This window comes from Physeter macrocephalus, chromosome 11 (genome assembly GCF_002837175.3).
Source record: "Physeter macrocephalus isolate SW-GA chromosome 11, ASM283717v5, whole genome shotgun sequence".
Classification (NCBI taxonomy): domain Eukaryota; kingdom Metazoa; phylum Chordata; class Mammalia; order Artiodactyla; family Physeteridae; genus Physeter; species Physeter macrocephalus.
Window position 1 is genome coordinate 60,084,184 of NC_041224.1, and position 26,223 is coordinate 60,110,406.

At 38.1% G+C, this 26,223-nt stretch overlaps 1 protein-coding gene across 13 annotated transcripts in view; it reads left to right on the forward strand.

Moving 5' to 3' along the window:
- Positions 1-26,223, forward strand: part of MAP2K5 (mitogen-activated protein kinase kinase 5) — a 281,510-nt gene that overhangs the window by 61,807 nt on the left and 193,480 nt on the right. For all 13 annotated transcript variants that reach the window (XM_055088056.1, XM_028494957.2, XM_055088057.1 and 10 more), the window contains one exon: positions 25,945-25,984. In XM_055088056.1, the coding sequence (XP_054944031.1) occupies positions 25,945-25,984 (40 nt within the window). The remainder of the gene's footprint in view (positions 1-25,944; positions 25,985-26,223) is intronic.

Consider the following 26,223-nt stretch of genomic DNA (forward strand, 5'->3'; position numbering starts at 1 on the left):
GATGTGAGTCCTTTCTCCTAAAGTCCTTTAACATAGTCCTTTAAGAACGTATGCTTACATATTTGGATTGTTTTTTCCTATAGATAACTGACTATGGTGAACAGTTGGTCTGAAAGTTAAGTGCTTCCACTATGATAATTCAGAGAATTAAATAATAACACATTTCTTTCACAATCCTTGGGTCTTGCCCTTAAAATGTGTGATGCCTCATGTGTCTAAAAAGTTTCTTGTCCTTCTGTGGATCATACTAGCATTCCTTCCCATGCAGTCCCCCAGTACTGCATAAATAGCATCTCTTCATCCTAGTCTTCTCTTCCTCACTCTTATCTGACTTGACTTTTTACCCTGTCCTGAAGGTTCTTGGGTTCAGGTACCTTTAGAAATAAGAAGAAGGAACACGTACACTCCAATTTGCTTCTATTGAGTTCCCTGGAGGGAGCGGTTTTCAAAGTCTCAACCTTTCTTTTTCTTAATGCTTTTATGTTGGTGTTCAGGTGTAACAAAACAGAAAAGATGTCTAGCAACTCTTTTGACTCCTTTTATTGGTCGAATAGAATCCAAAAACATTTCTTTAGACTCCTAACCTACTTATTTGTGTTGTTTCACCAAATGTTTGATTCTCAAGCATGTTTTTATTTTTAAATTGAAGGCCAATTGTGAATTTACTGTCCTGGTTTATTCTAGAAGGGAGAAAGCATAAGACCAACAAACCCCAGCAGATAATTTTTATTAGAAATAATATCCTAGATATTAAAATTTTAACCTTTTATCTTAAAACAGGTATATAAAAAAAGGGGAGGGCTTCCCTGGTGGTGCAGTGGTTGAGAATCCGCCTGCCGATGCAGGGGACACGGGTTCATGCCCCAGTCTGGGAAGATCCCACATGCCGCGGAGCGGCTGGGCCCGTGAGCCATGGCCACTGAGCCTACGCGTCTGGAGCCTGTGCTCCGCAACGGGAGAGGCCACAACAGTGAGAGGCCCGTGTACCACAAAAAAAAAAAAAAAAAAGGGGGAGAGGGGATACAGGGAAGTGGAAATAATATGCCCATCCAGCAAGGAAAAATTACAACATAAAATTATGTTAGTGTTGTTTTTCTTTAACTATTATTCTTAATTGTGGTAGAAACACATAACATAAAAATTACAATCGCAACCATTTTTAAGTCTACAGTTCAGTGGCATTAAGTACATTCACACTGTTGTGTAACCATCACCACCATCCATCTGCAGGACTCTTTTTGGCTTGTAGATCTGAAACCCTGTACCCATTCAACAATAGCTCCCCATTTGCCTGGGTTATGTTGTTTTTAGCTAAGAAGCATGGCTAGACATTTTCTTTTTATTAGGGCCACAGTATCCAAAGGGACTTCCTTAAGCATGAGTTCTTCAGTTTGCTAGGATGCTGCGGTGACATTAGCGACTTATCCTGGGTTCATTTAGTTAGCTACCATTGTTAATGCTCAGTATGTATTGTAAGATTTAGTATGTTTTTGACAGTGGTTGTTTATGGAGGGTGAGTGGCAGTATCATGATCATTTTAGTACTTTATTTTATGTAATAGATTTCTTATAAAAAAAAAGAAGACATTTCTGGGCTTCCCTGGTGGCGCAGTGGTTGAGAGTCCGCCTGCCAATGCAGGGGACACGGGTTCGTGCCCCGGTCCGGGAGGATCCCACATGCCGCGGAGGGGCTAGGCCCGTGAGCCATGGCCGCCAAGCCTGTGCTCCGCAACGGGAGAGGCCACAACAGTGAGAGACCCGCGCACCACAAAAAAAAAAAAAAAAAAAAAAAAAGAAGAAGACATTTCACTTATTGCCTAGGTGATTCTTAAGGGGAGAGACATGAAGATATCAAATTGAATAACCACTTATCATTGATCATTGGTCTTCGTTTCTGTCTGGGTTTCAGTTTATGTTCTTATATCCCTGGCTTTTAGTTCAGCACAAAGAAATTGTATAATCATCAGGAAATGAAAAGCCACTTCACTGAAGTCTCTATAAAACTAAGTGTTTGGTGTGTTATGATTGACTTTCTCCTATACTAAGTTTACCTTAATGGTGTTGACTATAAAAACTGATTTTTCAAACAAAAATGATTGCATTACAGTTTATGCTACATAAACTAGATGAAGAAAATATTGGAAAATCCACTCATTGGTAGCAAAACTGCCTAATGGGCCTATTTAATTTTTTTCTTATAAAGAATAATAGGGCTTCCCTGGTGGCGCGGTGGTTGCGCGTCCGCCTGCCGATGCAGGGGAACCGGGTTCGTGCCCCGGTCTGGGAGGAGATCCCACGTGCTGTGGAGCGGCTGGGCCCGTGAGCCATGGCCGCTGAGCCTGCGCGTCCGGAGCCTGTGCTCCGCAACGGGAGAGGCCGCAGCGGAGGGAGGCCCGCATACCACAAAAAAAAAAAAAAAAAAAAAAGAAAAGAATAATAAATGTAAAGCAAAAGTTTAATATTTCAGTCTTATTTGCTCCACTTGATGGAATGTTGTGAGTTTCAAGGGATATGATATTGTGTAACTGCAATATATATTATTTAATAGTTGATCACATTTTCATTCTTTAAGTCTAGATGTTCTCCTCAGTTATACAATATGAATTTCTGGGCCCAGATATTTAAACCAAATGTGGATTCTGTGTGTAGTCCCCTGCTGCGCTACTATTATGATAGTGATCTAGGCAGGTAATTTTAAATGGTGGTATCTGTTGGATTACTAGTTCGGATGAAATAGATCATAAAGGAAATACCCTAGACTAAAGTATAGCCCAAGCCTAGGAAGAAGAATAATTTAAGAAAAGGAAATGAACGTACTTTAATTATTGCTCCATTTCCCAGACTGCTACAAGTTGCTCCACAAAAATAAATCAGGAAACACACATGTTCTATTCCCTTCTGGTAGATTCACAATAAATTTCGAAAACTTCGGGGAAGTAGAGAACAGTGTGTTGCGGTTAAATGTGGAGGCTCTGAGTTTGAATCCTGCACCTGCCACTAACTAGCTTGTGTGACCCTGGGAAAGTTACATAACGTCTGCTACCTCCATTTCCCCATGTGTAAAGTGGGGATAATAATACCTGTAATACCTACCTTATAAAGTTACTGTGAAGTTAAATGAGATGTTCCATAGAAAAGACTTAGCACTGTAACTGACACTTACTAAATGTTAGTTACTGTTCGTGATAGTACCAGTGATAGACAAATCGTTAATCCCTGGGCTTCCTGTGCTTACTTGGCCATGGGATTCTTTTTTTGAGGAACATCTATAAATATCTCACAGAATTAGAGTTGTGTTGAATTAACTTTGAGAAGTTCTACATTATGTTATGATACACCATACACTTCTTTGTTTCCTTTTATTCTCTAGTTGCCTCATGCATATGATTTATTATTATATCTTATATATTAAACAGAATGATTCTTTTCAGAGTTTCAAGGTATATTCTCTTTTATCATAGGTAATTTCAAATTGCTATAGGACAGCTGGTATAATGGTAAGCACATTTTTCCACTGGAAAAAGCTAGAGCTCACATTCATGTGGCAAAGCCAGCACTCTACACAGCATCTCTTCCTTTCACTCTGTTTTTCCCCAAGGCAGTGTTGTTTCTCAAGGTCAAGCAGAGTCCATTGTGTTTCCTTGTATTTTCTAGTGTACCCAGCACTGTCCTAAGGATAGAATAGATGCTTTATATGTGTTGGCTGGAATGAGAATGAGGCAAGTGGAGGTTTTTTCCAAGCAGGTTTTAGTAGAGCTCTTTAATTGGATCCTCCCCATACCTAGCTAGTTTTAGAGGCTGCATAATTTTGAGACTGTGTAATTGTTTTAGAACATTCACCGAGAAGAGTAGGGATTTCTAAACTAAGGGCATGTGTTTGAATGATTAATTTTCTTTCAGATGTTAAAACTTTGAGTATTTGGTATCCATTAACCCAACATTCTAGTTACGGTCCATTTTTCTTGGATAGTATGTCACGTGGCAATGAAAGTAATTAATAGGCCCAGTTACTTTGGAAACATTCTGTGATAATGAAGGCCAGTCACTCAGGTCCTTTGCTCCTTCAGTGGATTGTTTGATGGAGTCACATAAGCTTTGGGTCCAGAAATGAAGGAGTATCTAACTCTTAGGATTTAGGTCGTGCTAAGTCAGTTAGCCAGCAAGCACTTAAGGATATCTGTTACGTTATCTTTTTCCTTAATGCAGATTATTCAGGCTAAGACTCAAGTTGTCAGCTTTCTGGCCATGTATTCTAATCTCTAGGTGTTGGAAAACACTAGTGAACTTTCTAAATCCAGCTGCTTCCTACAGTATAGTTAAGGGTCAAACCTGGGTTTGTGGTAGAATTTTCTCAGTGGTTTAATCAGCAGCATATATGCTGACTACGTGGCATTTTGAAGATTGGATGTATACCATTATTTAAGAATTAATTTGACCATATCTAGAGACAAGAGAAGAGGGAGGGGATAATAATTCTCAAAGGTGTTGGTCTCTCTTTATTTCTGTTGTCTTACCAATTTAATGAAATATTTGTTGGGCGATAGGGTGAAGATGGTCCTTGGAGATGGTAATTGAGATCACAGGAGCTATTAAATTGTATTCTGCCCTCATGATATGGCTGTACAGGCCAACTAAAACATTACATTTTTGTTTCGGGGCTGGAATTATATCAGCTCATTACACTTAACATGATTTATTTCATGAAAATTAGAAAATGAGAAAATACATGAATTGTTGTCTAATTAAATGCTGTTTAGTAAACAAAATATTTTAAAACATAGGATCCCTGAGGGGAAAGCATAACAAAGAGATTCCCTGGTGAAAATATTGGGAACCACATAATACCCAGAAAAACTCTCACTTCCCTTTTCACCAAACAACCTGAAGGTGCCAAACCAAAACAGCCATAGGCCTAACCCCAGCTTCTCTGACAACTGTATCAGTGACCCCACTCCTTTATGTTTTTTCCCTGAAGTGCATCTTGTAAATTAAGAGTAGTTTTTAAATGGTTTTGATATTGACCCAAGAGCTAGGGTGATTTTTTGATTTATTTTAACTTTAAATTTCCAATCAAATGAAGCGCCTTTTCCTTGCAGCCAAGATCATATTTTAGACAAGCAAACAAGACATCATCTTAATGTAAAATTAAATAACTTGTATATAGCTGGATTGTATTATAGTATCATGTGACAAGCAAAGATATTAATATTTTCAGAAAATCAATTAGTATTTGTCAAATAAAATTAATTATGTATGCTTCCCTCTCTCCCTCTCTCAGCATTCACCATTATAGGTTTGTTTCATACAGTAATGTGTATTGTATTGATTAGAATCTGAAGAATGAACCTGAGCTCCTGATTCTCTACACCTTTCCCACCTTTGCTGCCCCATCTCCATGTTCCCATAACTTCACACATGCTCATATCCATTATGGGAATGATGGATTATTGGCATCCAGCCAACATGACAGGATGTCACAGGTCGCTGAGCAGAGATTTTCAGACTCTGTTTCCACCCGAATTAACTATTATTGAAATAGTTTATTGAGATTGAAGTATTGATCATTTTCTGCTAACCTTGGCTTAAGGGAAGGAAGAGGAGGCAGCGGTGTTTTCGAAAGACACTAAATTTCATTTTAAAAAATCTCATTTATTTAGTCTTTTCTTCTTCCTGTTTTATAGCCTCTATTGTTTTATTGCTTGGAAAAGGGTATCTTGGCTTTATTTTTATGACAGTATAATTATACTTCAGAAATGCACTTGATTACTGTGGGTAACAAAATTGTTCTAGTATATTGGTTTGGCCAATATTGCTACACAAACAACTTTTCAGTCAATTGAGTCTGGTAAAAATCAATACATTATGGTAATATTTCAAGTAAGAATTTGCTGAATCTAATTATTTCAACCCTATCTCCTTTCAGGGAAAAATAGTTTTGAAGCAGCAAGACTTCTTTCTAATATTTTATTTTAATAAAAGTGCTTTCTTTATAAAGAAATTTAAGTCCCTAGCAGAAGTCTTTGTGAACAGATAAGCGTTAGCACACTTCTATTTTTATAGGGTGGAAGAGATCTAGTTTCCACTGAAATCTGTTCTCTTGGCTGCATTAGGAGGGTATCTCATTTGGATTTGACTTCATCTTGCAGGGTGCCACTTTTGGATTTTTGTCTCTAGTTCTGGGTACTGAGTTTACAGAGAGATGTGGACAGTTCAGAGACTACTCAGAGGAGCATGGAGAGAATAACAAGGGGTCTGGGAAATTTGCCTGTCTAATCCTCCTTCATTCATTAGTGGGGCATGTTCTGAGCATGTGCTGTGTGGAGGGCACTGTGTCAGCTGTTGGGGACAGCCAGGCTCTCACTGGAGCTGTGTCCAGGTAGAGGGAGAAGCTCTGTCCACAGGTAAGTACAGGGCCTCACAGTCTAGGCTGTGTGTCTGTCTGTGGGGCACACAGCCCCTGGGGGGCCAAGGAAGGAGTGACGACTTTTAGCTCCTTCCTCAGGAGGTAACAGGAAGGGCCTCATGGAGGAACTGTTATTTGAGTTGAGAAGTGTTCAGAGGAATTGGCTGACTTTTATCTGAAGAAGAGAAAATTAAGGGGTCCCATAACAGTTGACATAAAAAAGTCTGAAGGGCATTTGTGTAGACAGAGGAACAGGTTTGCTTTGTGTTCTTCTGAAGGCCCACCTCAAATTGCTCGTCTTTTTTTTTAAATCTATTTTTGGCTGCATTGGGTCTTTGTTGCTGCGCACGGGCTCTCTCTAGTTGCAGCGAGCGGGGGCTACTCTTCATTGTGGTGCGCAGGCTTCTCACTGCGGTGGCTTCTCTTGTTGCGGAGCACGGGATCTAGGCGCATGGGCTTCAGTAGTTGTGGCTTGAGGGCTCTAGAGCGCTGGCTCAGTAGTTGTGGCACACAGGTTTAGTTGCTCCGCGGCATGTGGGATCTTCCAGGACCAGGGCTGGAACCCATGTCCCCTGCATTGGCAGGCGGATTCTTAACCACCGCGCCACCAGGGAAGTCCCTGCTTGTCTTGAATGTCTCTGTGACAGTCTGCCTTTGGTTAGAGTGAACGATGTACTCTTCCTGCTGTTCTTCCCACTGGACTGTCCTGCCTAGAGTCATCTGAGTGGGTATCCTCCCAGGGCCCAGCACCGCCCCTTACCTACTGTAGGTACTTAGTGTTTTAGGAATTAACCTGCAGAGGCAGAGTCTTCACAACCTAAGGATGGACACAAAGTGTTGTGCGTTGCTGGGTGACTCTGGCTTCTACCTTAAGCAGAACGATATGGCTTAGTTTTCAGAATCACTGAGAAAACAATTCCCACTTAGACTGGACATGAAATAAGTGCAAAGGTTACTTCCGAGTCTAAAGTTCCAGAATGAAATTCAGCATTCTGCTACCATAAAAATCTTAATGTCAGGTATCACTTGGTTTTGTTCTTTTAAATTTTGTCTTATTGTATATTCATTGAACACATACTCACCAAGAGTCACTCTGTGCCAAGACCATCCAGTAGTGAACAAGACCGACAAGTTCCTGGTACTCCTGGAGCTCATGCTAGGGGGGCAGACAGACAGTAATCGAGAAAATGAATACTGAAGTAAGATGATAACAGACCTTGCAAGTGCTGTATAGAATGTAAAATAGGTGCTCAGCAAGGCTTGTCTGAGGAGGGGATATTTGAGCTGAGACCTGAAGACCAGGAAGGAGCCAGGCATGGGAGAATCTGGGAGGAGAACCTTCCAGGCAGAAGGAACTGCTCTGGCAAATGCCCTGAGATGGATGTGAAGGTGTTGCGTCTAGGAGTGTGGTTGGAGCGAGCTCAGGGGAGAGTGGAGAGATGGGAAGGGGCCTGATCATGTGAGATTTTTGAGACCTTGCTAAATCCCTGCCAAGAAGGCATGGTTGGTATGCTTACCCTCTTTTTACCAGTGAGAAAAATAAAGCTTGGGGCATTCCCTGGCGGTCCATGGTTAGGACTCCGCGCTTTCACCTCCCAGGGCCCCGGGTTCAGTCCCTGGACAGGGAACTAAGATCCCGCAAGACGCGCAGCGTGGCAAAATTTAAAAAAAAAAAAGAAAAAAAGAAAAAGCTTGGAAGGGTTAAGTGGCATGCCCACACTCAAATCAAGACTAGAACTCAGGAGACTTCCCTGGTGGTGCAATGGTTAAGAATCCGCCTGTGGGGGCTTTCCTGGTGGCGCAGTGGATAAGACTCTGCCTACCAATGCAGGGGACACCGGTTCGATCCCTGGTCTGTGAAGATCCCACATGCTGCAGAGCAACTATGCCCGTGTGCCACAACTACTGAGCCTGTGCTCTAGGGCCCGTGAGCCACAACTACTGAGCCTGCATGCCGCAACTACTGAAGCCCGTGCGCCTAGAGCCCATGCTTCACAACGAGAGAAGTGACCACAATGAGAAGCCCATGCACTGCAATGAAGAGTAGCCCCTGCTCGCCACAACTATAAAAAGCCTGTGTGCGGCAACGAAGACCCAACACAGCCAAAAATAAATAAATTAAATAAATAAATTTGTTAAAAAAAAAAAAAAAGAACCTGCCTGCCAGTGCAGGCGACATGGGTTTGATCCCATGGTATGTGGGGTCCAGAAGGCTCCCACATACCACAGAGCAGCTAAGCCTGTGTGCCACAACTACTAGAGCCCGTGAGCCACAACTGCTGAGCCAGTGTGCCACAACTACTGAAGCCTGCTCACCTAGAGCCCGTGCTCCTCAACGGGAGAGGACACCACAGTGAGAAGCCTGCACATCACAGTGAAGAGTAGCCCCCCGCTCGCCGTAACTAGAGAAAGCCTGTGCACAGCAGCAAAGACCCAATGCAACCAAAAATAAATAAATAAAAATAAAATAAAATAATTTTTAAAAAAAAGACTAGAACTCAGTATCAAAACATCGAGTTGTACACCTTTAATTTGTTCTGACACCTAGGTCAGTACTTGGGCCTACTTCTCAAGCCAGGGTTTTCCTGTTTGCCATTCACACTCTTAAGTTTCCTAATTTTTAACCCCAATTATTTTTGGATGTGAGATATAAATTAATATATAATCCTGAAAGTCAGTGATGCACCACCTCTAGTTGTTAATTTTAGAGGCTTTTTAGTAGATGTTAAAGCAACCATTACTTGGCTGACAGAATTATTGCAACATAACTTGTTATTTGGTCTATCCTTTGGGTCTTTACTTATCAAAAGCTTTGAATTTAATAATTGAATCCCTAGATTAATTGTATGGTTGTGCTAGCGGAGGTGGTGCATTTCTTGATTTATAAGACACATTAATTTTTTTTTAGCTATTTTACAGTATCTGATGTGTTAGAAAATTATAGGCTCTTGGTTGGCATATAGCACAAGCAAATATTTGTATACCATAGCATCTAGGGTATTTACTTAAATTGCTTTTTTTGGAAAATAATTCACTGGAAAGTCCAAAAGGCATTTACTCTGTATAACTTTCTGCCACAATTTTTTTTCATTGCTCTGTCGTTGGTTACCTTGATATAAGAGACCATGTTCCTGTTAAATTGCTGCCTTACTGGAGTGAAATAAGTTTAGGTTCTGATTTGTGAAATAAAACTGAATTGGAGGAGCAGGTTACTAAATTAGAGGGGGAAATAGCAATAGCGACTTGCGCTGTGGGTATTAGGCATCAAGTTTTTTTAAACATTACTTTGTTTTTAAGTGTGACTTTGTATTATGTTATCCTCTTGACCCTAAAATTTCCATACTTTTCCTAGTCAGTATTATAAAAGAAAGAAAGAAAAGGAATGTACAGTATTATTGCTCAAAGCAGAGTTTGTGGTTTTTGTTTTGTGAATTCAAATAATGAAATGAAAAATGTTCAGACAAAATTAGAACTTGCTTTAGGGCACAATCAATATAGCATTTTAACAAGCTGAGTGTATTTGGAAAATATGTATTGTATAACGTTCTCAAACATACTGATTCTGTTACGACTGCTAACTATAACAGCAAAATGTAACAATATACTTAGTAAACATAAAGCTCTGATTAAACCGTAATTAAGTTTTCTGAAAAGTTATCTAAAAACTATGAATAAAATATATTTTTACATTGTCTCAGTAACAAAAAATATAGCCAATGAAACTTTATAGTGGTAGAGAAAATGGTACATGGGATAAACTTACAGAGTGAATTTTTACCACACACACTTGTACTCAGTTAAGTTTCTGGACACCATTGTTTCTTCTTCCTTTTAACTTTGTTTTAAAGGTAATTCTTAGTGAGTGTTGCAGAGTATAGTGGGGTAACTGACTGAAGAGGCAAATGAGAAGTTTCCCTGCTTCCCTGGAAGCCTAGCAAAATGTTTTAAGACCCTTCCTTCATACACCCCAGATGCAAGGGTTGCTCAGAATCATATGGCTGCGTTTGTGTTTCCAATCTGGGCCACCATAGCATGCCAAAGGTCATCCCCAGCAGTGTTGGAATATAGCTGGGTAGAGTAGGTACCACCATCCTCATTTGACCTATGCTGAAACTGAAACACCAAAATTAAGGGATTTCCCGGAGGAGTCAAAGCAAGACAAGGGATAGAACCACCACTGAAACTCATGCTTTCGTATTTCTTGGTCCTTTCCCAGTGCCCTTACTAGTAAATAATTACATTTTGATTCTGTGAGGAGCTAAGGTAAGCAAACTATGCGCAAGCCTACGAATTTCTGATGGCATTTTCTAGCAAATATACTACAGTTGCATTTTGTATTTTTATTTTTTGCATCAGGCACATGTACCTTACAGATGACCCATATGAACAAACAGCTGTCTTCTTTCTTCTCTCCTTCCCTGGAATTTGTAATCTTTGAATTAACTGATTAATTCAGTGTTAAAAACATTAATGCCCATCTCCAGACTTCAGTCACTTCAGCATATGATTCTCCAGAAATTACACCTTTGGGTTTTTTCATTGTCCATGATTTTGTGAGTGCTTTTGTCTGTGTATTTAAATCATCATTGGAATCTTGTAGATGTTTTCAGCTGCTGATCTTTATAAACAAGTCTGGTTTTTTCCTCCCACACAGACCCCTCTCCCTTTCTCCTCCCATTAATCTTACTTGGAAAATGTATGACATCTTTAAGCCTTACTCTCCTGAATGGATTGGAGAATAGCACCTCCTCTTGACTAATCTCAAAGGACGTTGTAAAACAAAATGTTGCTTAATTTTTGGAGAGAGTGTTCTAATACAGTTTATATATTTTTGGAAGTCACTACAGATATCTCAAAAAGAAGACCATGGTGGAATTGAGTTTAGAATCCAAATACTTTCTTCTGTTGTCCAAAACATAGAGGCACAGATTTTTCCTTATTACTGAGTTTAAAGATGACTGTCCCTGGATGGTGGAAGGTATGATGGTCGTTTGAGTGTTGTTGAGTTTTTATGTTAAAGGAAAAAGTTCCTCCTGGTTTGTTTTGACCCTAGTCATGATACACCAGTTTCATGAAGTCTGTTATGCACAAAAGTACACAAAATGAAGATAAAGTGCCTCTCTCCAGCCTGACAAAAGCCATTCCTTTGCAGAATGGTATCTGCAGTGAAAGTAAATAAATGAATGGACAGCAATCACAGCCTAGTTGATGAAACTGTTCAATTAAAGCACAGGCATTTACATGGTGTAATTTCCCTAAATTGCCAATGAGCCCCTTTAGACACAACCAGTGTTCAAATTGATTTCAGCATTGATTTTGGCTGAAGCTGATAAATTTCTGCTTGTTAGTTAAAGTAATTTTGCAGAAGACTTTGTACTGCAGTATTGAAGTGTTCATTTAGCTGATGGTTAAAAGAGGAGTTATTTACAGAGGCCTCTACTGTTGTTCAGAGATGGGACAATTCCCCAATCATCTTTTACTTTTAATTTTTTAGGCTTCAGTCTACCAATCAATAGGTGATTGAAACTGATTAAAACTTATCCAACCAGCTGCCTATGGCAGTTTAATTAGAAGCTGGATGGTTCTTAAATTAAAGTTGTCTTATTTTCGTTGCATAGCCATCTTCCAGAAGAGTAAGGGACTAACAGTGCTGAAAACTTAAAGTTTGGCTTTATTAAGGTATCTGGCAACTGTTAAATCACTCAATAGCTATTCTTGTGGCAACTCAGAAATGTATTCAGAGGCTTTTGCCCTTTATAGAGGTTGGAAGTAATAATGTGCTTACTTGCTAACCAAGAGAATTTTTTTCCATCAAAGGGATAACCTCTAGTATAGTGAGATGTGTGAAAGAACAGCTGTTTGTGATATATATCTTATTACATAAGCAAGATGAATGCTTGAGCTTTATTTTTTAAATACTGCAGTACAGCCATCATGATGTCCTGTGCATCTCCCTGCTGAAAACCATCAGCTTTTGAATTTATATATTTTTATCCTGTTTTAAGGTCTTGATTAAAATCAATTTCCAGTGAATGAAAACCCAATATTTTCATATAAGTACATGATGACTTTTCACCAGTATTGTGGGCAGGATTATAGAAGAGAGCTTTGTTTGTTTTGTTTTTCTCTCCCAGGGATACTTCCCCATACTCATTTTCTCTAGTGTGGGACAATTTCTTGAGTTTTTAATAGAAATGGGTTAATATTTCTGTCATAGGGGACATATTGCATCTGGTACTACAGGGAAGAAGGGGATAAATGGCTTACTTTTCAGAGGTGCATTTACTCTTTGACCCACTAGGGTACTATTTAGTGTTCTAGGAGAGGTAATTTAGTAAATTGTACCCCAGTGGCCTGAAAAAGTTAATGCAACTCTGAAAAGTGAGTCATTCAATCGATTTTCCCTATTGCTTTTTAAAAACCAACACTGACCATATCCAGAGAACCTTGCAGACAACTGGAATTAGAGGATCTAGAAACAATCAGTTTATGATAACACAAGATTGTTGAGACATGCATTGGCTTTGGCTTCAGAGGACTTGAATCCACATCCCACTCCAGAGCTTAGGAGATAAGAATCTTGAAGCAGTTGTTAACCTCACCAAGCCTTGGTTTCCTTATCTGTAAAGTTTTCCTTATCTGTAACCTTTCCTTAAAAATTTTTGTGCAAATTAAATAGCTTCCTTATATAAAAAACTTTTTATAAACCACAAAGCATAATCAAATGTTAATTACTAGTAGAAGGGAGTTTTCTGAAATAGCCATTTTTGTATCTGATTTTGGAGAGTGATTTGTTGTTAGCTTTCCACCAAGAAACTGTGAGCAGAGATGATATTGTAATCAAGCCATTTCAGGGGAGAAGTTTCCTAGCTAGTTAATCCTCACGATACTCCTGTTTTTCCCCCACATGTATTGCCTCATTTTTTTCATTTTCATCATTAGACTTTCTCTTGCCTCTCTGTTTTGCCCATTACATTCTTTCAGAAGCTGTGATCAAGAGATCACTATGACTGTAGCTTCCTTGATCTCAAAGATACTTAGGCCATATATTAAAAGACATTACTCTAGTTGATGTTAAAGGCTTGAATCAGGCCGTATCAACTTACGGAAGAAATATGGTGGCAGTGATGACCATGTTAACTTTGAGGCAAGTGTGGGAGTAAAAAGGAGCATATAACCAGAGTAAATAGAAAGAAGAAGAAATTATAAGATGTAGAGTTATGGTAGCTTTTCTCTGATTAGAAAACTCTTTCTAACCCTGCCAAGTTCCCCATATTATACATCAGGTTGATTTTTGAGCCCTATGTATGATCAGCATCTTGAAAGAGTTGTTAATATATGTGACCTAATGACATGTTTGATTTGATACTTAAACAGTCTAGGGGGCCCTGTTGCTTAACCGTAAATTATTTTACAGTCAGTAGTCAGCATCTGTAATGGGTTTTTAGACAGAAGGAAGGTTGGCATAGACTGCTATTTGAACTAGTACAGTTTATATAAAAGCTTTTTATAACTGCTGTTTACTTTGGATTTCCTATTTTAACAGCTAGAGCCTGGCTAATGTGTTTATCTATTATGGAAGGCAACAACTGTCAGTGTTGATTTCCCTCAAACTATTTGAATTTTTTTCTGTGGATGGCTATTTTAGTATGTGACATATTGGTAAAATCCTCCCCCAAAGAAACCTACCAAGAGAACAAATCTCTAAAAAGATCAAGCAATAAAACAAAATTTTCATTTTCAAAATCACAGCTAGTTTACATTTGGTTACTGAAAGCATGTCATTGCATTAAAAGACAACATCCAGGGTTCTTTAAAAAATCTCACAAAATAACAAAAGATTTTTGTTTTATTTGTGTATATATGTATTTCTTAAGCCAAATCTTAACTATTGCTTTCTGCATTTTAGTGACTGGATTGTTTTGTTAGGTTTCCTGTCCATTTGGAGAATTTCCAACAATTGATAGTGCTCTATAAATAATTCACAGAGTAATTGTGTCCCTCTTTTCACTAACCTTTTATAAAGTATGCTATGTGAGAAGTGGAACTTAAGTCAGTGGCATTTATTCCACATGGTGTATGAAAGAATTGCCCTGCCCCCTTCACAGGGCAATGGCAATGCTGTTATTTCAGTGTTCTTGTTTTGCCATCATGATTAAAAGTCATCATACATGCAATTACTCTTGAGATCCTTGCTCCAAGAGGCAAAAATGTGTGTGTGGGGGGGTCGTATTTCCCTTCTCATTTTGGTGACCATTTTACTAACAAATTGACATTTATCGCATATCATATTATCAGTTACACTGAAGTGTGAAATATTTACAGTGGGGTCGTAGGTCAGCCCCCCCATTCTTTTTTTTTTTGAGGTACGCGGGCCCCTCCGCGGCACGTGGGATATTCCCGGACCGGGGCACGAACCCGTGTCCCCTGCATCGGCAGGCGGACTCTCAACCACTGCGCCACCAGGGAAGCCCCCCCATTCTTAAATTATCACAATCACTAGAAAAGCATAGATATTCCCTATTATAAATTCTTTCTCCTCATAATTGAAAATAATTTGTTTAGAATGTATTCAGAAGTTAATATGCAGAATAGTGCAGTAGAAATTAGATGCCTACTTTAATTATGTGAGATTGTACAAGCTTTATCAGAAAATATATGATCAGCTCTAGGTTATTTATTTTGTGAACAGGAGTCAGCTGGGCCGATTCATATTTTTTAGGTTCTCCTAGAATTTGAGATTCTAAGCATAAATAATTTCAGTAAACATTATAAAATACAGATGCAGTTGATCTTATGCATGACATAAATTTGTGTGGGGATCCAGATGTTAGAATGTGAACACAGGTTGCTTCTCCCTTATGTCCTGTGTGAATGTAGGACTTTATAACATTTTGTTTTCAAATTTTTCTTTTCCTTACTCATTTTTAAAGATTCTTGTAGGAATTCAGTTTATTTTTTGGACTGATGTATCTTTTTTTTTTTTTTTTTTGCGGTACGCGGCCTCTCACTGTCGTGGCCTCTCCACGGGCCTAGCCGCTCAGCGGCATGTGGGATCTTCCCGGACCGGGGCACGAACCCGTGTCCCCTGCATCGGCAGGCGGACTCTCAACCACTGTGCCACCAGGGAAGCCCTGGACTGATGTATCTTTTAATAACTTCTCATTAGGGTTTAGATGAAGGTAGGGAGACACCTCTAGCCTTGTGTGTATTGTACTAGACCCATCTTTAAAATTTCAAATAGAAAATAATAAGATTAATTGCATTTGTCCCCAGATACTGCTTTTGAAATCAGTCACATGTTCTTTTGGGCAAGGTACTGCACTTGGCAGTATGAGATGAGAGATATAACACCAACATTCAGGGCCTCAGGGGCACTGTTCTCTGGGTTCTGTTGCTGACTTACTTTCTGTACCTTCTCATCTCCTTTACTCGTTTCTTCTCATCTTCCTGACTTCTGGATTTGGAGTGGTTCGGGTTCAGTCCTCAGACCTCATCTCTATTTAATTTAATTCCTAAGTGAGATTTTGTAGTTCATGGCTTTGTATATCATCTGTATGCTGATGAAGCCCAAATGTATATCTCCAGTCCTGTCCTTTGTCCTGAACTTCCGACTCATATCTAATTACCAGTTGAATGTCTTTTAGGCATTTCACAGTTACCCAAACCTGAACTGTTGGTTTCCTCTGAAACCTGTTCCTTCTACAGTTTTTCTAATCTGTAAATGGAAACTCTGTTCTACAAGTTGCTCATGACAAAAAATTTTCCACTCATTCTTCTTCCTTCTTTTTCTCTCAAACCATCCATCATATTGACCCACAAATCTTGTTGGCTTTTCCTCAGAACTATTTCAACAAGCTGACCACCTCTGACTTACCACTATATTCTAAGCCTCTGTTATCTCTTGCTAGGATTATTGCAGTAGCCTCCCAACTAGTCTTCTAGTTTCTGTCCTTGCTTTGCTACAAGGAGTTCTCTCCACCCAATAGCCAAGATGATCTTTCTAAAATATAAGCTCTCCCCCGACCCTATGGCTTTTTTTTTTTTTGTGTGTGTGTGGCATACGGGCCTCTCACTGCTGTGGCCTCTCCCGTTGTGGAGCACAGGCTCCGGATGCGCAGGCTCAGTGGCCATGGCTCACGGGCCTAGCCACTCCGCGGCATGTGGGATCTTCCCAGACCGGGGCACGAACCCGTATCCCCTGCATTGGCAGGTGGACTCTCAACCATTGCGCCACCAGGGAAAACCCCCTATGGCTTTTTGTATCATTCAAAATGATAGCCAAAGTCCTCACCATGGCCTAAATGGTATTACACAGTCTGTCTTTCCATTACCTTTCTGACCTTGTCTCCCACGACTAGCCCTCTTGCTTATTCCACTTCCACGCACATGTCAAACACACACTTGCACCTTAGAGCCTTTGAATTTAACATTTCCTCTGCCTGAAGTCCTCTTTTTCCAGCTATCTGAAGGGTATGCTCCTTTACTGCTCAAATATAACCTAATGAGAGGGGCATTCCCTAACTCCTCCCACTCATAATATTTTAAAAAATGCCCCTAATCTTGATCACTCTCTATATCCCTACCTTTAGTCTTTTTTGTTGCACTTCTACTACCTGACATATTTTATATTTATTTGATTATTGTCATTCTTCCCCCATCAGAAAGTAAGCTCCAGGAAAGCAGGAACCTTGTGTGGTTTGTTCTCTACTCCAGCCGCAGTACCCCCCACCATAGTGCTTGGCAGTTGGAGACATGCGTTATTTATTAAATACGTAAACTAAGAGGAGAGTATGTCATATACCATGGTAGAAGTTGGGGACACAGCAATGAAGAGAATGAACCTTGACTCTGACCTTGAAACTTACTGTAAAATAGGATAAGACACAGACCCTATATTAAGAATTTGCAATTTAGTTTGGTAATTAGAGTTTACAGTATAGTTAAAGCACACACTAGTGACGTTTCATACAGTTTTAAAGAAAAATAATAATATCAGCAACATGTGACATATAAAGCATCAGAGTAGTTGATGCCGATGGATAAATTCAGCCACATAAACCACAGGGTAGGGAATATGGTAGGTGGAATTTTAATGTGTTCTTTTTCTGAATTTCACCTTCAACATTCACAATATTCTGAAGTAAACTTATTTCAAATGTTTCCTTGTGTATACCCTGTGTATACTGGAAAGAACGCAAGCGTTGAAGTGAAATAGACCCGGATTTGAATCCTGTATCTGCCATTCATGAATTCTTATTACCTTAATATCGCTGAGTCTGTTTCTGTTATTATCTGTGAAATGTGGCTTATGTTACATACATCATATGGAGATTAGAATAATTCTGTGGACTCTCAGGAATTGTTAGTTCCTCTTGTTTCCTTTTTTCTTTCTCCTCTCTCCTGACTGCCCCATTTATTTATTAACTCCTAAATATTGGAGTATCTACTGTGTGTTAAGTATTGTTCTAGGTGCTTTATACACATTATTGAATGAAGTGGGTGTGATCTCTGCCCTCATGGAGCTTAAAAGTGCAGGATTATGTAGTCTAAGGCTAACTAGGTAAGATTCTTCTATTTCTGTTAATAAACACTATAATTCTCCTATGATCTTAGCTTGAAATTTTAGATTCAGCTTCCTAACCCCCATGTTTCATAAATTATCTCTGGCCAAAATCTTTTGTATCTATTTCCCCTTTTCCATATCTGTGAATACTATGTCGGTTCATATCACCACCTCTTATGTAGACTATTGTAACAGCTTTCTAAGTGCCCCTTGCTCTCTCTGGTTTCTCCTCATTTCTAGTAGTATTGTGGTAATATACAGCCAGAATAAGGATTTTGATATTATCACTTTTCTGTCCAAGAACCTTCAGTGGCATTTATTGGCCAGCAGATTGAGGACAGCAGACTTACAACAATAGTAATGAAAGCTGAAAGACAATGGTATCCTCAAAAGGTGAAAAGGAAATGATTGTCTCAGTTAAACTATCATTCAAGAGTGAGGGCAAAAGAAATACACCTTCAGAAATTAATATAAAAGAATATATATGTGTGTCTATATGTGTAGACAGAGGGAGAGAGAAAAAGATAGTTTAATAGGGAAGGAGGGAGAGTTAGTTTATAACTGAGGGAAATGCTTTAGGTAGAAAGAAACTGAATCCAATTGAATCCAGAAAGGAATAAAATGAAAGAAAGAATGGTTACTATTTAGATAAATGTGACTACGAAACAACAGTTGTAGTGATTAATTTAGGGACTTCAAAATGAAGTCAAACAAAAAGACTGGACAAAATAATACAAGATGAGAAGAGCTGATTGGAATTATAGCATTCTAAGATTTTTATATTGTTTGAGAGAAGAATAGGGATAGCAATTAACTTTATATTTTGTTAAGTCAGGTATGATTTGAAAACGTTTGGGTAACAACTGAAAGATAATGAATGGAATGTATAACTTCGAAACAAATAGAGGGAATAAAGGGGGGATAATCCAATATAGTAGAGGGAGAGAGGTGTAAAATAAATGAATAAGGTGGTAGAAATAAATCTATATGTATTAATAAGTATATTAAATATGTCAACTGATATTGCCAGTTAGTAGATTGGTCAAGTGAAACTTTAAAAAATACAGCTATCTACTATTTTTGACTATTTTAGAATGTATTCCTAAAACGTAAAGACAGAGAAAGGTTGAAAGGAAAAGGTTGGGGAAAAGATACCAGGCAAAAACTAATCAGTAGAAAGATATTGTGGTTATAGTAACATAAGACAAAGCAGACTTTTTTTTTTTTTTTTTTTTTTGTGGTATGCGGGCCTCCCTCTGCTGTGGCCTCTCCCGCTGCGGAGCACAGGCTCCGGACGCGCAGGCTCAGCGGCCATGGCTCACGGGCCCAGCCGCTCCGCGGCATGTGGGAACCTCCCAGACCGGGGCGCGAACCCGGTTCCCCTGCATCGGCAGGCGGTCGCGCAACACCGCGCCACCAGGGAAGCCCCAAAGCAGACTTTAAGGCAGAAAGTTTTGTGGTTTTTTTGTTTTCTGGGTTTTTTTTAGGGATGAAGATAGAAAGGACTACTATATGATGATAGAAGAAAAAGACTGTGAATACATAGTAGTCCTAAACTTGTATATAACTAATAACATAACCTTAAAATATATAAAGCAAAAAACTTGACAGAGGGCTTCCCTGGTGGCGCAGTGGTTGAGAGTCCGCCTGCTGATGCAGGGGACACGGGTTTGTGCCCCGGTCTGGGAAGATCCCACATGCCGCAGAGCGGCTAGGCCCGTGAGCCATGGCCGCTGAGCCTGTGCTCCGCAACGGGAGAGGCCACAACAGTGAGAGGCCCGTGTACTGCAGGAAAAAAAAAAAAAAACAAAAAAAAACTTGTCAGAATTACAAGGAAAATTTGATAAATCCATAGTTATAGTGGTAGAATGTGTCTCAGTAATCAACAGATCAATCTGACCAAAATTAACTAAAGATATAAAAGATTTTAGCATCATAATGAACAAATTGATCACGTGATCATAGAGCACTCTTTATCAGTCATGTTGAGGATATGCATTATTTTCAGGTACGGAAAACTTATTTAAGAACTGATTATGTACTAGGGCACAAAGCAAGTCTCAATTAAACTTGTAACATACAGGTCACTTTTTCTGACTCTACAGTTAGTTTAGAAATTAATAATAATGTTAACCCTCTCATTCATTTGGAAATTAAAATACACACATCTGAATAATTTATTGGTCATGTAACACATCATAATGGGATAAAAATATTTACACCTGAACAGTAAAGAAATTTCATATATGAAAACTCATGAGCTGCAGTCCAAGTCTTACTTAAAGGATAGTTTTTTGTATATATGTCAGAAAAAAATTGTATATAAATAGGTTTAACATCTAAATCAATAATTTTTTTAAAGGGAAGGGGTTAAACCCAAAGAAAGTGGAAGGAAAGGAATACTAAAGAAAACAATTAATGAAATTAAAATTCAGGAAATGTTAATAATTCAAGAAAACCAACAGTGGGATTTTTGGAAAAATTGCTCAAGTATAACAGAGAGAAGACACAAATAATAAAATTAGAATTTAAAAAGGGGACATAATTCTAGGCAGAGCAGAGACTTTAAAAATAAGAGGATATAATGAATGACTTTACGACAACAAATTTGAAAACAGAAAATGGACAATTTCTTAGAAAAACAAAACTGTCATAAAAAAATAAAAAGACCTATAGCAGTTCAGGAAATTGGTTCATTCATTCAACAAATATTTATAAAATGTGCCCAGCACAGTGTTAGGCACTGGAGGTACAATTCTGAACAACAACAAAAAATGTCCCTGTTTTCACAGTGCTTGCTTTCTGGTGGTATGAGACAAACAATAAATAAATTGTGTAGGGTGTTGATGAATTCTATAAAAATAAGGAAAGAGAAAATGGGCTGTTTTATGTAAGATAGTCAAAGAAGTAACATTGAACCTGAAGGAAGTGATAGAGCAAGCCAAGTGGATATGGGAGGAAGAGTGGTCCAGGCTGAGTGTAGGTGCAAAGGGCCTGAGGCAGAAAGATGTTTGGTGGAGCAGAGTGAGTATTGTGGATAAGGGAGATTGGCAGAAGCAGAAATTAGTGAGGTAATCAAGGGCCAGATCATGAAATCCTTGTAAGGACTTTTGATTCAGCACTTAGAAATCTACCCATAAAATGGGGATGATGATAACTTCTACTCATGTTGTATGTCAATTATATCACAGTAAAGCTAGGGAAGAATAGCTCCTGCTCCTACTCATAAGATTATGGAATTAATTAATCAATTAAATGCATGTAGAATGTCTACATGCATTCAATTAATTAATTAAATGCATTAATTAAATACATTTCTGCTTTATTCAACAATTACATACATTTTTTTCATCCAGAAGTAATAATCATTTGTCAAACATCTATTAAGTTTGGAGTACCTATATCATGGGCCAGGACTTGTGCAAAGCATAAAGAATGCAAAGGTGATTAAGACATGGTAGTTGTCCCTGCCCAGTGTGGAAGACAGACATATAAACAATTTTTCTGCAGTGTGCTGGGGATTATAACAGAGATACTAAAGTCTGAAGACTAGGAGAGGCCTCAAAATGTTATAGTCTATGAGGGTGTATATTAAAGGAAGTTGTGTGGATTTTTAAAGGTAGCTTGTATTTTCCTATTAATCCTGGGAGAATAAAAAATTAGGCTTCTCATTTAGCAACACTTACTGTCCAATGGTGTTTCTGCTAAGATGAATACCTGGAATGTGGCACTTATCACACCTGCCTGAGTGTAATTAAGTTAACTAGTGGTCAAGAGATAAGCATTGTACGAAATTTTAGAATTTGGATCATGGTATAGCCATAGCATTTCAGATGACTAATTCTTTGTTTTCAAAGTTGGTTCGCCATGATGTAACACTACTTGCTTTTCTTAACAGTAAGTGCTATATTGCAGCTTTTTGCCAGTCTTCATTGTTAAAGCTTTATTAGCCTTCGTTTGTAGAGCACATAGCCTGAGTCTTAAAGCACAGAGATAACGCTTGCCTTTCAGCCTGTTTTAGTGGGTTTTTAAAAACCCAGCTACCCTGAAAACTTTCTAGCTAACATGTAATGCCCGCTTACTACATGCCAGGCCCTGTCCTACCTGCTTTCCTTATCTCACTGAACCTCACAAGTTTATAACGTAGGGACTGATTTCCCCTTTTCAGACTTGAGGCACTTGAGACAAGGTGAGGTTTAGTAACAGGCCAGGTTCTCATGAAGAAGTGTCAGAGCTAGCATCAGAACCCAGGCAGTGACTTAGAGATTACAACCCTCACTCTTCTGCCTCCCCTGGTAGATTGGCAGTGATTGCAGAAGGTTCCTTTCTTGGAAAGATTCAGTGTGATGGTCTTAGCCTGATTGAAATAGGTCAGCACCTTTGTAAGTTTTGAATTATGAGTTCCCCTGTTGTAGAATGCAGTTAAGAACACTTAAACATTACCACATACTTTTTTAGGTCCTAGAATATATATGTTCTGCCTCAGTTCCAGTCTTGTCTTTGCCATTGACTGTATAAGCTTGGACAAGTTTTTTAACCTGGCTTTTAGATGTTTCTACTGCAAAAGGAAGGGATTAGATAAGACAGTTCTTTATGTTACCTATTTGCTCAATATGTTGTCTGAATTCGTACTCTACCAAAATTAAAGGTTGGTACCAACTTTTTTGTCCAGTCACATAGAAACTATGGTTCCAAATAGAAAATGAAAGTAAGAAAGTGTGGAAAGTGTAGATGTTCTCTTTTGCTGGTCTCCTTGTTATTTTAAAAACTCAAAAAGTTTATACCAGGCTACTTAGCTTTTACAATCCTAAAGTGTATGTATATATTGTGTGCTCAATTTTAAGGGCTGGGACTATTCCCAGAAGCTCTGTGCTGGTCACAAACAAAATGGAACGCTCCAGGACTCAGCACTAAAAATAACTTATAAAAATACTCCCTCCATGCACTCATTGGAACAGGTAATTACTGTGGCAACAAACTAATTTGAAGTATTAGCGGTTAATTAAAACAGTGCAGAGGTGTATAGTTGTCTTTTGGTGTAACCAGAGCCTCCATTCAAACTTCATTAATCACTTTACAGTGTTGAGGAAGATCAAGACAATTGAGGTCAAGGCAATTGAGATGCAGTATCCACTGAAAATAACCAAATTCCTTTTCTCTGGGTAGAATGCCATTTGCAAAGTTAAGGGACACACTGAACTCATACCTGGCACTGCTTTTGTCATCCACTTCTCATTGATGATTAAGTGTTAAATTGGTACTCTCATTGCACTGTAAACCAAACCACACAGCATCTTTATTGCTCGAAATCGAACCCAAACTTGCACGGATGACTTAGCATGCATCATAATTAAATCATCAAGCCTCCGCTTTTAATTCACGTGGAAATAGGAGACCCTTCTTTTGGAAAAGAGATCGGCTTTCTTGACAAGCTAATTAAGTTGCCAAACTGTCCATTATGGTATATATACTAGATTATTTGCTAATCATTTCCCTATCACTCCTGTTGGTCTAAAACGTCCAGGTGTTGCTCATTGGCCAATGTAACATCACTGTTCTTTTTACAACTTTTGAATCCTTGTGTATGCATTCAACTATTTATCTTTACATTTCAGCCTTCAGTTAGTGATTCTAATATCCAGTATTTTAAAATGTTGAAATTGGAAGAGACCATGATAATTCAAGAGGAAAAATAATGTCATTATTAAATGTTACATATTATATTACCTGGAATAAAGTTACTAAATTCCTTCAAGTCATACTTCAAATTGGCTTAGTCCAACAAACTTCTCTGTCATGCACTGAGAAAAAATACAATGTAAGTTTTTATATATTAATTTATTACATGAGTTCACATATATCATGAATCAAATCATGACATGTAGTTTCACATTTTAAAAGTCTGATGTTATCATAGGTAGTAAAGTAACTGGTAATTTGTTGTAAAACCAGTATAATATAAGGGTTCCACTTTAAAAATGTGTATCACTTTATACAAAGTACAAAAATTTTTAAATAATTTAAGTTGTATAATTTAATAATATTTATACTATATAAATACTATAATAGTATTTATATAGTATGTATATATACTAAGAGAAAGTCTTTAGACACTTATACAGATTAAAGTACTCTTTGGTAAAGCGAACAATTGCCGATTTTTATAAGCTTGCCTTTCCTTTAAATGAGATATACCTGAATTTCTCTACAATTAATTGATAAAATAAAGGCTAAGTTTACCTTCCATATTGGCTTGACCTTTGTCCACTCAAGTAGGAGAAGCAGAATGAATTTTTTATAACAGTCCTATGTATGGATATATACATTAATGTTGATATATATGTTTTTTCTTAGTCATACATGATTTTATAACATTTTGTGCATGAAAAGTTACAAATACTTGTAGGTTCTTAATAACTGAACGATTTCTTTAAGTCAGTCACTTTAAAAACACTTGTCAATGATTGCACAACTCTGTAAATTTTCTAAAAATCTTGAATTGTACACTTAAAACAAGTGAATTTTACCATATATAATTATACCTCAATAAAGCTGTTAAAAATTTTCAGAGCAACTACATCAATATTTATGCCAAAACAACAGAAAATGATGTTTTCATTTTGATAATAGTGAAATATGTGTTTTGTTTTTGTTTTATGAAATAAGCAATTTTTGTAACTGTGGTGATGGGTGTTAACTAGACTTATTGTGGTCATCATTTCACAGTATATTCAAATATTGAATCATTATGTGTACACCTGAAACTAATATAATATTACATGTCAATTATATCTCAATTAAAAAATAAAAGGAATGAACAATGTTTACTACTAGGTCATTACCCAGTAAAAATTGGGAGCCTGGTAAATTTATTTAGCAACTTGGCATGTAAGGATGGGGAATTCCTGAGAAGCTAAATTCCATTCCCTCACATCTTCCTTACCCCACTTACATCTTAACACTAACTGGGTGAGGGGAAGATCAATTGGATCTTGGCTAATATGTAAAATCTTCTCTGGAGCAAGCTTTTAGTTCTTCCAAACTAATTTGTTTCTTTATACCTATATGGACTTGTAATAACAGTGCTTGTTTATGTTATTTGGTTTGTTTTGAAATTTTTATATAAAGCAAATTGTTTTTGGATAGTTGGTCAGAATGTGCATTCCTTGCAGTGCATGCATACACATTTCATTTCAACACAAAAGGTCTTGATGAGATGTAATGGTATTTTATTTCTGCAAACATTACTCTCTTACTCTTTTTCATAAATGAATGTATTCATATTGTTTGATTTAAATTGTAATTATTTCACTGTATCTGATCATTTGAGCTTGCCTCTGTTCTGTAGCTTTTTAAAAAAATATCGAGAGGTGCCACTTTAGGAAAAGATGAACCTCATACTTGAGCCTTGTAACTCTGTGACTTTGTACATGAATTTATATCTTAAACCATGTGTTTTGAGATTATTTTGATGAAATGTAGGGATGTAGTTTATCTGTATATATAACTGAGATAAAAGGGAAACCTCCCGTTTTATGTGGCTCTGTACCATGCTTAGCAGAGAGCTGTAGAAGACACACACACACACACACACACACACACACACACAGTGACAGTACGTTGTAAGGGATCTGGAGCCAGAAGACTTGGGTTTAATGTCTAGTTCTGCCTCTTACTGACTCGTGCCATTGGGTAAACTGCTTAACTTCTCTGTGCTTCAGAGTTCTGGGCTCTAAAAAGTGTATAATTATACCAGCATTACCTCAGAGGGTTATTTTAAGGTACTACATAGTGAATCACTGTGTAAACCATTAAGCTCAATAGAAAATGGAAATTACTACTGTTATTAGTGTTCTTTGAAAGTATCATATATCCCCTTGCTGAGGATTTATTCAGATATACATTTATGTCCTTAACCACTTGGTAGGTTGTTCACTGATCCCAAGTGATTTTATTATTATTTTTTCTTTCCGTAGAGCATATCATGTTCCAAGTGGGAAAATATTAGCTGTAAAGGTAAGTGCTGGATAAGTTTTATGAAATTTTTGATGCTCTCCCCGCCCCCAATCCCCCTTAGCTTGAGTCACAGGTATTGTCAAAGAAGAAATGAAGTGCTTTAAGGTTTGGGTGGTGGGTGATGGAAGCTCTGGCCCTGTTGTGACATTCACGTCTTTTAAGTGCCTCCGAATGCCCAGTTGTAAGCTCCTCGAATTGTGATTCTTCTCATCATCGTCACCTACACTTCTTTCTGTGTT